The 12636-nt window shown below is 33.7% G+C and overlaps 2 protein-coding genes across 6 annotated transcripts in view; one reads left to right on the top strand and one right to left on the bottom strand.

Moving 5' to 3' along the window:
• The window catches only part of LOC148617163 (neural cell adhesion molecule 1-A-like), a 28491-nt gene that overhangs the window by 11346 nt on the left and 4509 nt on the right, over positions 1-12636 (top strand). For 3 of the 5 annotated variants that reach the window (XM_088584552.1, XM_088584550.1, XM_088584553.1), the window contains exons 3-6: positions 2528-2798; positions 3723-3995; positions 11256-11540; positions 12203-12514. In XM_088584552.1, coding sequence (XP_088440678.1) covers positions 2669-2798; positions 3723-3995; positions 11256-11540; positions 12203-12514 — 1000 coding nt within the window. In that variant the 5' untranslated portion in view covers positions 2528-2668. Of the gene's footprint in view, positions 1-2527; positions 2799-3722; positions 3996-11255; positions 11541-12202; positions 12631-12636 lie in introns of all 5 variants that reach the window. The other 2 variants (XR_015922440.1, XM_088584551.1) reach the window with 2 other exon arrangements.
• Positions 4264-8186, bottom strand: LOC148617164 (uncharacterized). Its single transcript, XM_088584554.1, has 4 exons — positions 7403-8186; positions 6358-6916; positions 5518-5651; positions 4264-5144 (listed from the first exon to the last, which is right to left on the bottom strand). Exons 2-4 carry the CDS (start codon positions 6442-6444, stop codon positions 4886-4888), a joined length of 480 nt encoding a protein of 159 aa, XP_088440680.1. The 5' UTR covers positions 6445-6916; positions 7403-8186; the 3' UTR covers positions 4264-4885.

Consider the following 12636-nt stretch of genomic DNA (forward strand, 5'->3'; position numbering starts at 1 on the left):
ATTTAAAAGGATATACTTAGATAATTACTTTAACATGTCGACCAATAACTAAACATTATGAATTCCAGTCATATACTTGTAATATTATCCATTTAAAATTGTTATTTCATTTAATGTGTATTTTATACTTTATGTTGTAAATTATGTATATGATAAGGGCCATATTGTAAACTAGTCTTCGGACTAAATATGTAATTCTGTTGAAATGAAGGACTTTATCATTATTATTATCATTATTTTCGTTGTCAATACAATACATTCTTTGACCTCAAACAGTCAGCTACAGAAGATGAAATAAACGCTTAACGGATATATCTATATCTATATATATATATAGTCTAAAGGAATCATGAAGATGCAGCACAAACAAAAATAATTATATGAGTCTAAAAGATTGTACAACGATACCGATAAAGATGTTAACACACTATAATAAAATATATAATGGGCAAAATTTTCAGTCAACAAATGACCTTTTTCAGTGCCTTAAATAAACTGAGTGTGTATGAAAGTAAATGGTCTGTGAATACAACTCACTACCCAATCAGGTGAATACCTGTGACGTATAAAATTTTACCGACAGTAACAAAGATCTTGAACATTGTGCTATAGACACACTTTGTGTGTTGATCTTGAATACTGAACTATAAAACTAAAAATATTTACAAACACTGTTATAAGATACTATACAAAATAGGAATATCTTAATGTTTTTTTTGTTAATTCCATGTGGGTGTAAAACACAGAGTTGTTTTATCCAAAATCCCACCCGCTTTACTCCCTGTAGATCGCTCCAGATCGTGTTTTGTTCCACGATGAAGATTTTCATTTTGTTGAAATCATCGATGCAGTGGTTGGGTAATCTGAAGTGTTGACTCACTGGGATTGATGTGTGTCAGTTGGTTTTGAGTGTAGGTCCGTGGAGAGCTCTCCCCCCGATAAGGTACTGGAGGTATCGAGGAACGAGATGCTAGTAGCAGATGTTTCGTGAGTGAACAACTGACAAACATCAATATCTTATGCCTAAGAGCTGTCATCCATCTCACCTGACTAAGAGTATACCATTCAGTCAAGCTCTTAGGCTAAGACGCATTTGTTCAAATGACGAATCCTTAAAGAAACGTCTAGGTCAACTGAAGAACAATTTAAGAAGAAGGTGATATAGATACCATCAATGAAGGGTTCCAAAAAAGTCACAATATCCCAAGAAGTAGTCTGTTACAATACAAGGCAAAGAAAAATTGTAAAAGAACCCCTTGTGTTCTAACATACCACCCCTGCCTTAAAAACAGCCACAACACCATTCGTGAGCACTGGGCCTCTGTCGAGAGAAACTCAACATTATCCAAAGTCTTTCCCGAACCACCTATGATTGCTTTCAGACAGCCAGACAGTTTGCGTAGTCTACTTGTGAGGGCTGAAATATATAAGCCCAACTTGACTCCAGGCGAGAGTCGCTCCTGTGGTGACAAAAGGTGTAAATGTTGCAACCAAATGCACCACTCGTCATCATTCACCAACACAGTCACGGGGAAACACTACAAAATATTTTTCAACGTGCACTGCAAGAGTGCTAATGTAATATATTTGCTCCACTGTCCCATCTGTGGCCTTAATATGTTGGTGAATTAAACAGCCTTTTCACAAGCGCTTAAACGGACAGAGGAGCGACCTAACAAAAAAGCTTTTACTCCCAGTGAGTCAACACTTCAGATTACCTAACCACTGCCTCGACGATTTCAATAAAATGAAAATCTTCATCGTGGAACAAAACACGATCTGGAGCGATCTACAGAGAGTGAAGAGGGAGGGATTTTGGATAAAACAACTCTGTGTTTTACACCCACATGGAATTAACATTAAGTTCTTCCTATTTTGTATAGTATCTTATAACAGTGTTTGTAAATATTTTTAGTTTTATAGTTCAGTATTCAAGATCAACACACAACGTGTGTCTATAGCACAATGTTCAAGATCTTTGTTACTGTCGGTAAAATTTTATACGTCACAGGTATTCACCTGATTGGGTAGTGAGTTGTGTTCACAGACCATTTACCTTCATACACACTCAGTTTATTTAAGGCACTGAAGAAGGTCATTTGTTGACTGAAAATTTTGCCCATTATATATTTTATTATAGTGTGTTACCATCTTTGTCGGTATCGTTGAACAATCCTTTCGACTCATATATATAAGTCTAAATGATTGTACAACGATACCGATAAAGATGTTAACACATTATAATAAAGTATATAATGGGCAAAATTTTCAGTCAACAAATGACCTTCTTCAGTGCCTGAAAGATATATATATATGCGCATACATTTATAAATAAGCTAAAATTTTTGCGATTTTGTAATGTTTTTGTTGGCTTACCCAATCACAAAACATGTCATACTAGAGATACCGCAGGCAATTAACACGCTCAAGCAACTATATTAATTTTAAAGCAGATTTTCTATTTCTTTCTGAAGTAGTTACAAATATATTCCACTTAACACACAACTGAAACATTGTTTTTCTTCAGTTCTTCCCATTGTACAAATCATGCGTTCCAGGGACAACCCATATAGAGTGATAGAGAACACCACTAATCTACAACTGATGTTTTGTAATTGATGCCAACCCAAACGTCACTTTCTACAGATGGTATAAAGATGGTATTTTGATGCAAAATTATTCTGCTAACAACACAATATTAAATGTACAAAGAAGAGATGCTGGAAATTATAGTTGTGATGCTTCTAATATTTTTGGAACATCTTCAAGATCATCAAATATCAGTCTGGATGTTTTATGTGAGTGATAACAAGTTTTGTATAAGATAGTAACCAAGGAACCAAGTTTCTATAGGAAATCAACAAAATGTAATCAACTAACAAAGACCAGACATGGAAAACACACACAGACAACAAAGAACATTAAATAACCAAAATAATATATACAAAGAAACAAAAGTAAATAAGCAACTCGGACTCAACTTTTTCCACAAGTAATGTAAAGTATTATATGAATATTTTTTGTTGTCTAGCCAAATTATATTATGACCTCAAACTGAAGCAACAGGATATTAGATAAAAAAAATAACGGTTGATGTGTGTATAACATTCCCGCTGCTATCAATTTGCTACATCTTGTAATTTTGAAAATGGTCGCAATTCGTAATGTGATATGTCAACATATGCTGCAAAATCAATTAAGTCAACATTTTACTATACTTTTGTTTGAACTATACATAGAGTTCATAGCCATAGACTCTATATAGGCGGATGTTGTTGACTTTACCCGTCTTGTGTTGTAAGAACTGTTTTTCTTTCGTCAGCCAATATTTTAGGCGGTCACTCATTACTCTACATTTCAATTGGAAGATCCCTAAATATTAGTTCTCCCTATACCATTTTTGAAATTTATCGAGACTATAGAAAAATATAATGTAATTGAGTTAACAAATAAATGATTGTTATGGTTTCAATGAGTTATGTGTCCATACATTCATACATAAGCTGAAATATAAGCTGTATATACTGGTATTTTGTTTCATCTGGTTTGATTAACTAATAACAATATCACGACATAAATATAACGCGGGTAATTAAAACATGCTCTACGTAAGTCTAGTTCTTTTAATGCAGATTTTTGATTGTTTGCTGAAATGTTCATTACAATATTGACTGCCTTACAATCCTAAGCCTTAAAACGAAGCTTTAAAATATTTTCGTCAGTTCTTCCAATGGTACAGATAATGACTTCTCAGAAAAAACCATATAGAGTGATAGAGAACACCACTAATCTACAACTGATGTGTTTTGTAATTGATGCCAACCCAAACGTCACTTTCTACAGATGGTATAAAGATGGTATTTTGATGCAAAATTATTCTGCTAACTACACAATATTAACTGTTCAAAGAAGAGATGCTGGAAATTATAGTTGTGCTGCTTCTAATATTGTTGGAACATCTTCAAGTTCATCAAATATCAACCTGGATGTTTTATGTGAGTTAAAATTACAAAAAAGTAATGTATAAAGAAAACTGACGTGACATTTATTTCTATTGAAGTATTGTATGCTCCTCCTTAAAAGGAGAAAGGACGTTTTTGACGAAAATCGGCCCTGATCTTAAATTTTCAAAAAATGTGTTTTTGAGTAAAAAGGGGTTCCGACGTCATTATTAAAGATAGAAATTTAGAAGTTGTGTACCTGAGGGATCTTATATGGTGCCGTAAAATAAGGAAACAATATTTTGATGTTACCTAAAAAAACAACGTTTTGAGGGAAGTCATTTCAAAAAGGGTGATCGTATATGAAGTATTACGCCACTATAAATTCTACATTACTATCTCCTTTAAAAAAACATAATAATTAAGAACAGCAGTTTACTTAAAATCACAATAATTAACATTCGCTTTACTGAATTCAAATATACATTTACAGTATGTCTTGTATGGGATATTTCTCAAAATCGTATTTTTGACATAACGGAAAAAATCAAAATCATTAATACAGACAATTATTACTAAATGTGCAGTTCGATCAAATCAAATATAAAGTTAAACATTTTGTAAGTTATTCTTCCGTGAATTTGCCCTCACTGTCATTGGCATCCACAGCATCTGGAATTTTTGAAGCATCGTCAATATAGTCTAACCACTTTTTACTACCATCAAGTCTGAGACCAGAATGTCTGGCATAAGCAAGGTACCATATGACGCTTGTAATATTAGCGCATGGTCCAACGATTCTTGCTCCCATTTTGCTTTGGCAATACCAGGCCAAAACTGCACCCTCGGCGTATTTTATCCAGCAAAGATACTGTTTGCTTGTAACATGCCTACTCTGGATTTTCTCTGACAACAAATCCTGCTGTTGTTTACATACTTTTATTTCATAAGTTCCATCTTCTTTTAAATGTTCTCGGGTGTAACCTTTTGCCAACTTTACTTGATACACGCCTAATGTTAAAGCTCTTATTTCGTCTTCTGAATATACTGGGAAGTTTCTCTGTATTATCTATCGATTTCCATTGTGACGGCCTTTTAGCTAACGCAGTAACTTGGTCTTTCAATGCATTTCCTTGAGATGAAAGGTGAAGCATTTTTGTTGCCAGCAAAATATCTTCATCGCTTCCTACGCTGAGCGCTGGTCTAAAAATGAAAAAAAAATACGATGTTCGTGTCACCTTATTCATGTAGATTGTATAAATGTAATCGGGGGTCTTGTCCATATAAAGCAAGTGAGAAAAGATGCGAAAATGACTTTATCCTATCCATTTCCGATTTATGTAAAACTTCCCATTTCAGTAGATATACTTTACAATTATAAAAGGCAATCGTAAATATATGGGTATGTAATTCATTTCGACAAAGGCGGTCGATATACGCTTTCATAATTATTAGCACTGTTAAGAGATCATATAAAGAACAGCTTTGGTAGAAAATATTGCTCTCTAGGACAGACAAGAAAAAAAAGAAACAAACAAACAAAAAATATGACAACAAATGAAGCACGGTTAATTACCTGTATTTGTTGCAGATGGCTATAATTTTTTTGACATATTCTCCAATATAAGGTAGATGTGTATTGGGTAGTTTTTTGTCTAAATATCGCCAGGTTTTTATATTTCCATTGACGGATTCAACCACCCATCTGATCTACAACCAAAAAGAGCTATAATGATTGAAGGCCATAGAATTCACTGCTCTAAGAATTGCTTTTTAAGGATTTACCTAGTTTACGAAAGGACATGTATTGCTAAGAATTGCTTTTTAAGGATTTATCTAGTTAACGACAAGGACGTGTATTGGCAGATGCATGTTTACAACCCAGTAGAAAAATCGCAAGTAGTTTGAGAAGAGATGTCTTCATACTTCAAATAAATATTGTACGGGTACATGAAACCTTTTTTAACTGATGTGATTTTGCCTTGTAGACATAATGTAGTATACATTGTATACAGTAATATCATTCACTATTTTAAACAAAAACCGGTAGAGAAAATAAGGGTACGACGACTTTCGGTAGATTTATTCGGAACAATTTTTATTTTCACCATATTAACGGATAAAATATTTTTTTTAGCATACATCGATCCAATGTTTATATTTCCAAATATACAAGAGCATAATGTTCGGATCATAATCATGATAAAAATATTTATATAAAAAAAGGTTCGAGTTCAAAATACCTATTTTGAAATTGTTCCAAGCTACCCTGTCAAAATTAATTCAGTATAGTTGTCTCCCATAACGATTAGTGCGCCAACTAAACTTCAAACAAAGCAAATTTAAACTACTTGATTATTAATACAATGTACAGATAACACTAATGGACTGGGTTAGATATTTTTTGAATAGTTACCTTAGTTACTAATCTTGAATTGTTAGCATCTTCTACCGAGTGCTTTTTTTGTCCCTTTTGTAGAAAGGATGGCATTTCCATTTTCATCCCAATTTGTTCCAGTATCTACTCAGAATCTCTAAACCCGCGGTCGACCACAAACACGTTGCCTTCATGCAACCAGGATTTCATTTCTTGCATATTTGTTGAAATAATATGTTTAAGAATATTTGCATTTGAGGTTTTTTTCCGTCAGCTAGATACGGCCCTAAAACAGCTATTATATAACCTTTTGCAGTCACGATCATTAAAGGCTTCACTAATGGTCGATGCTTGTGCATGCTATATGATCGTCTTTGAAATTCAAAATCTGCGCTTTTCTGCACATATACATACGTCCCGTCAAGAACAAGTATTCCTTTTTCATCAAGCGAAGTTCCTGGTGTAAGTAACTCCTTTGCTAATGGCCGTGTGTGGTTGTTAATAACAGTTTCCCGTGTCATATGATTGAAACAGAGATATTTCGGTACAAAGCTGGTGCTCAAAGAACGTCGAGCAAAATTGAAATAGCCCTCCGTATCTGCAAACGATGAACAAAATCATGACTTAGAAAGTAAAATATCATCATGTAGACTGAAGATATGAACTTGTACATAAACTTGATCAGTTATAGTAAGATTCGCAAATATGTGTCACTAAGCTACAACTTGCTAAACATACAGAAGCACCAGCCGTTATAATATGTACAAGTTGGTTGATAAAGACATATTGCATGACAGAAAATTGGAATCCGTAAGCACAACAAATACCCAATTACAACAGTGGGATGTGAAACAGAAAATTTGACGAAATCCTTTGTTGCAGACGGACGAATGATGGACTGACAAACGGACAGAGGCCGTAAACACCAATTTTCCAACTGAGCGGGGTATGGTAAGTGTGATAAGGAGCGGCTTAAATACACCTCATACACGTATATGTTGCCTGAAAGAATTAAGAATTTTTAATAGAATAGTGTAAGTAATCGAAACATGCATAAAAATGAAATAAAATAATTTGCCTTTACCTGTTCTTTTGTCATATTGAACATTGCACCCAATAAATTGTTTTCCATCCCAGATTTCAGTTTGGATAACAATACTGCAACACAAGTTCTTGTACTTCTAGACCTAGAATTGCTGATATCTGCAACGTAGATCATCAGATCATCAAATTATTCTTTGGCTAAACCAGTCAATGTCTTATACTCTTCATTGGACAATCCATAGGGTGAATCAAAGTCTAAACACTTTTCACCTTTAGCATTTGCCTCTTATCTCAGTTGTTGTATCAGTTCCATTATTGTGGTTTTGTTGACACAAGACTGATCAAATAAAGACTGGACATTCTTTACATCTTCAATGATGCCATTCGTGACATGGTAGGGGCAACATCGAAAACCTTTAGGAATCGAAATATTGTATACCATAAACACTTTAAACCTGACATCAGCAGAAATAACTATCAGTTTTGGACATGGTTTCCTGCATATAATACAGTAAGCATAGCCGTTTGGTCTTTGATCTTATAGCACTTATGCCTACATCTATTACAAATTACTCCCTCTGGTTTGTCTAGTAGAAACTATTTTCTCGGTAATTTTGACAAATCTTTGTTTACTGGTCTTCTCACACATGGTTTGTTGCATAAAATGCAAGGATACTGACGAGGACCAGAACCAGGCATCCTATAAAAATAAGAATACCTTTAAAACCGCAAATTAAGGCATATTAGAAACGATATTCTTATTCGAGAAAAAAACCGAATAATTATGGTAGTTACAAAAAAAGAATTTGAACATTCAACTGCATAAAAAAACTAAACACACAACCACTAGACCACAATTGCTCTATGATCAAAGTATGTAAAAGATAGTCATATATCAATGCGGTCGGGAATGACAAAAGATTACAGGATGTTCGTCTGCTAAATATATCCTGTTTTTCAATTTACGTCTGGCTTATAATAATAGAGTAACGCGTATTTACATGCATACAAAAGATTAAATTATAATATATACATATATATATATATATATATATATATATATATATATATATATATATATATATATATATATATATATATATATATATATATATATATATATATGCCATAGATGTCACAGCGGTACGAGTTCGAGTCCCGCGGAGGGAACGACCAAAAATTTGCATCGCAAATTTGACAGTTCTAACATCGTTGGGAATTTTTCAGACCTTTCTATACGTTTACATATCTTCCTTGTATCAATTTCATCCGATGGAGCAGTGTAGTGAATAGAGTCGTCACATCCTGAGACGTTTGTATAATATTGATTTGTTGTGATATGCATAATTAATTTGATCCTCTATCCTACATAATAACATCTGAATGAACTGTCCCGTACTACCGTACATCGTGTACTAAGTTACAGCCCTAGATTAATCCTACGAGGAGGAATGGCCCGTCCAGCGAAAGCTATATTTTTATATAGCCTAGCTGGCCGAGTGGTCTAGGGCGCTGGACTTTGTGCAGGCGGTGTTGCCATAGATGTCACAGCGGTACGAGTTCGAGCCCCGCGGATTTTGACAGTTCTAACATCGTTGGGAATTTTTTTCAAACCCTTCTATAAGTTTACGTCATCTTCCCTGTATCAATTTGATCCGATGGAGCAGTGTAGTGAACAGAGTCGTCACATTCTGAGACATATATATATATATATATAAAACAAAAACAAACTAGATTCGAACATACAACCATCCATATGCATACAAACTGGCCGCGTGACCACAAGACCACGGCAGCTCAAACTCAAGTTAGAGTAAAACTTCGTCATAAATCGACGCGGTCGGAAATGACATAAGATTACAGGGTGTTTGTTTTTTTCAACATATTCTTACGTTGAGACTGAAAATTTTCAGGATCATTTCAGTTATACGAACGATCATATACAGTATACTACCCTTGATTTTGAAAACGTTTTTCTCTGTGATTTCCGTGTTTGTCGTGCATTCTTTCCATTTTCAACCTCAAATTTATTTCCGACTTCGATATTTTTATTTACATACATGTAAAAGTAAACAGTAGAAATTGAAAATTATTCTAATAATTGTTTTATTGTGGGTCTAGCATATCGTGGTCTACAGACAAAATTCGCTGACAACAATATGGATTCTGGACCATGTAAAATGCACGTCATCACACTAAAATATGATTCGGATGATTAAAAATAACTGATTAAGAAAGTTCTGGCAAATATGAAACTGTATCACCACTTTATCTTCAATCATCAAGTCTGTGAATTAAGTTGAGCATCTTTTTCGGATTTCAGCAGCAGACGATGTAGATGTTTATTTTTTGAATTACGATAAGGCCGCAGCTTTCGGCCACGGCTTAACAGCTATATTTTCGAAGACATACATTTAAAAATAACTTCACAAAATTAAATAATGGTCCTTGCATGCGGCAACATTGAATTTTATTAAAATAAAACATTTGTTAATCTAAAATGCGCACTTTTCCGTTACCGACGTTGATTCGGACAATATAATAACCGTCTTTAACGGTCAGACAGTATGACTTCTTGGCATATTTGAAGACTATGATATATTGTGTTCATAATTATTGAGTTATCTTTTCTATTGGTAAGGGCGTAAAATTCAGGATTTTGCAGGTCCGTTTTTCTTCTTTATGTAACCGATGATGGAGTTAGGATTATGTTCCTACTTATAAAGATATCATTCATGTCCCTGATTATCTTTAGCATTAATTTTTAGGATATCTATGACATTCAATATTAAAAATATCAATATTTTCTCCATTAAGTTTTACTCAAATCAGAACATTGGCATACTTACTATCCTCTTGATAATCATTGCATTTTAGTAAAATTCTATTATACCCACCTTTAACTGCTGACGTCATTGATCAATATAGCTGTCCATCGGAACATCGGATTGGCAGTCACAATTGAGTTTTCTTGCTGTTTTTTAACTACCAGGGGATGATAAATGGGTAAAATCTTTATATATATTCAGATTTGGATTTTGGTTTGGGTAAATTTAGGACTCATCATTGGATTGAGTAAATTTAGGGCTTCTATCATCGGAAAGGATCTTGCCTTTAACTAAAGGGGAAAGCAAAGGGTACCCAAATAAGAAACCTCATAAGATAATAGACATTGTGTACCTATTATTTTGAATTTGATATATATGATTTTTGAGTTAATTTAGTTTAACGTGAGTAATGAAATTTACCCCAAATAGTTAGCCACTCTATATAACGCGGGTAATTAAAACATGCTCTACGTAACTCTAGTTCTTTTAATGCAGATTTTTGATTGTTTGCTGAAATGTTCATTACAATATTGACAGCCTTACAATCCTAAGCCTTAAAACGAAGCTTTGAAATATTTTGTCAGTTCTTCCAATGGTACAGATAATGCCTTCTCAGAAAAACCCATATAGAGTGATAGAGAACACACATATTAAAAACAAAATATTTTCGTTTCAAATATGCATTATCAAATTTTCACAGTGAGGTGTTTTCTCACTATTTCACTATTTTTAATAACTAACTTAAAGATATGCTTGTACCAGTTTCAAGAAACAGGTTAAAGTTCATATTTCTGTTGACTTCAGCATAAGTTTTAAACTTGTTACCTAACATAAATGTGTACGTTTTTCTGCGTCAAGAGCATGGAAGTTCCCTTATCAAATTGTTGAAGTCATATGACATATTGCTAAATTAGAATTCTGCAAATACCTCCAATGTTGCAGTATGAAAAAACACGACGACACATACCAATATGGAACACAGTGCAATTACGAAATGATAACAAATTTTTGCATGGAACAATTGTACAGCAGCCATATTTCATTATATCATTTTAATTATTTCAGACATTCCATCAATTTTAAGAATAGAAGGCAATACCACCTATACGGAAAATGACACTGCTGAATTTCGATGTGTTGTTGATAGCAATCCTAAATCGGTAATATTGTGGAATTTTGTAGACAGAAACATAACAACGGCCTTGCCTAATGTGAATTTGTCAATTCATAAAGTCAATGGAAACCTCTTAAAAGTTGCAAAAATGGATTGTCTTTCTATGGGCTCATATTACTGCGAGGCACATAATAGTATCGGGATGACATATATGAACCTAAACGTAACAGTTTTATGTAAGTTGAACATTTGTAGCCCTTTCTTACTCATTTTTGATAGTTTCCTCTTCAGTATATAAAGTACCTAAATTGTATTAACTTTCGATACATTTGTAGCATGGAGATGTTGAAAAACGGGCAATAGAAATGGGAACATAAGCAATGGAGTATGAAAAATATTGGAATTGGAGAGTGATAATTCAACTGAAAAATATTTGTTTCTTTGTTTTGAGGACATTAACCAGTCTTAACTGTGAAATAATCTTAGAAAATCATTCTGTGTAAAAAAGGGTCTAAATGCAATTTGAATGCTTTTGAGGTTGAGGAGTGGGTAGTATAACCAGGTGAAATTTTGCCATATTGTTTTTCAATTAAACTAATCTGACGTTCTTCGTGTTCTGTTTTATAGACATTGACATTTATTCTTTAGCAAGAATGATTATACTACTATTTGCCGATTGTAAATGTTATTATAAGATCGGAAATGTACAATTTCTTTAGTTTGAATGTATAGAGCCTTTTGCTCTTACAGTGGTGTAGTTGATGAACATGCGTAGAGCATGCTCAATACAAACTTCCACGGGGATAATTCTTTCGTTCTACCCAATCCCTATTTAGTAGAAGTGTATAATGAGCATGCTCAACAGCTTACCATAAAATTGTCTATTTAATGAACACAGGTACCCCGAAACTGAACAAATTTGAGCATGAAGCCGCCGATTTGATAGCTGTAAAAGAAAATGAACCATTACAAATTACCGTGCAGACCTTAGCTTATCCACAACCGGTGTTAATTTGGAAGTTTCAAAAAAACCAATATGTTACAAACATCACAAATGGAGTTACAAACAGACACTATGTCAACAGGCATACATCTAGTCTAATCATTTTTGGTATGAAAGAAGAAAATTTTGGGGTGTATACCATATATGGCAGTAATACAGTAGATAATATCAACCATCGAATTAATTCGTATCATGTTGTAGCAGCACGTACGTAAACACTTCTATTCTTGAATGAAAACTAAGCACAATTTGAAGCCCAACTCTAAAGAAGATTGCTAACTTTTATACACGAGGCCTTATATATATAGATACGTTTAAATTAGGTAAGT

The sequence above is a fragment of the Perna viridis genome, chromosome 5, assembly GCF_037379345.1.
Source record: "Perna viridis isolate PV_CMFRI_1.1 ecotype Kerala chromosome 5, ASM3737934v1, whole genome shotgun sequence".
Classification (NCBI taxonomy): domain Eukaryota; kingdom Metazoa; phylum Mollusca; class Bivalvia; order Mytilida; family Mytilidae; genus Perna; species Perna viridis.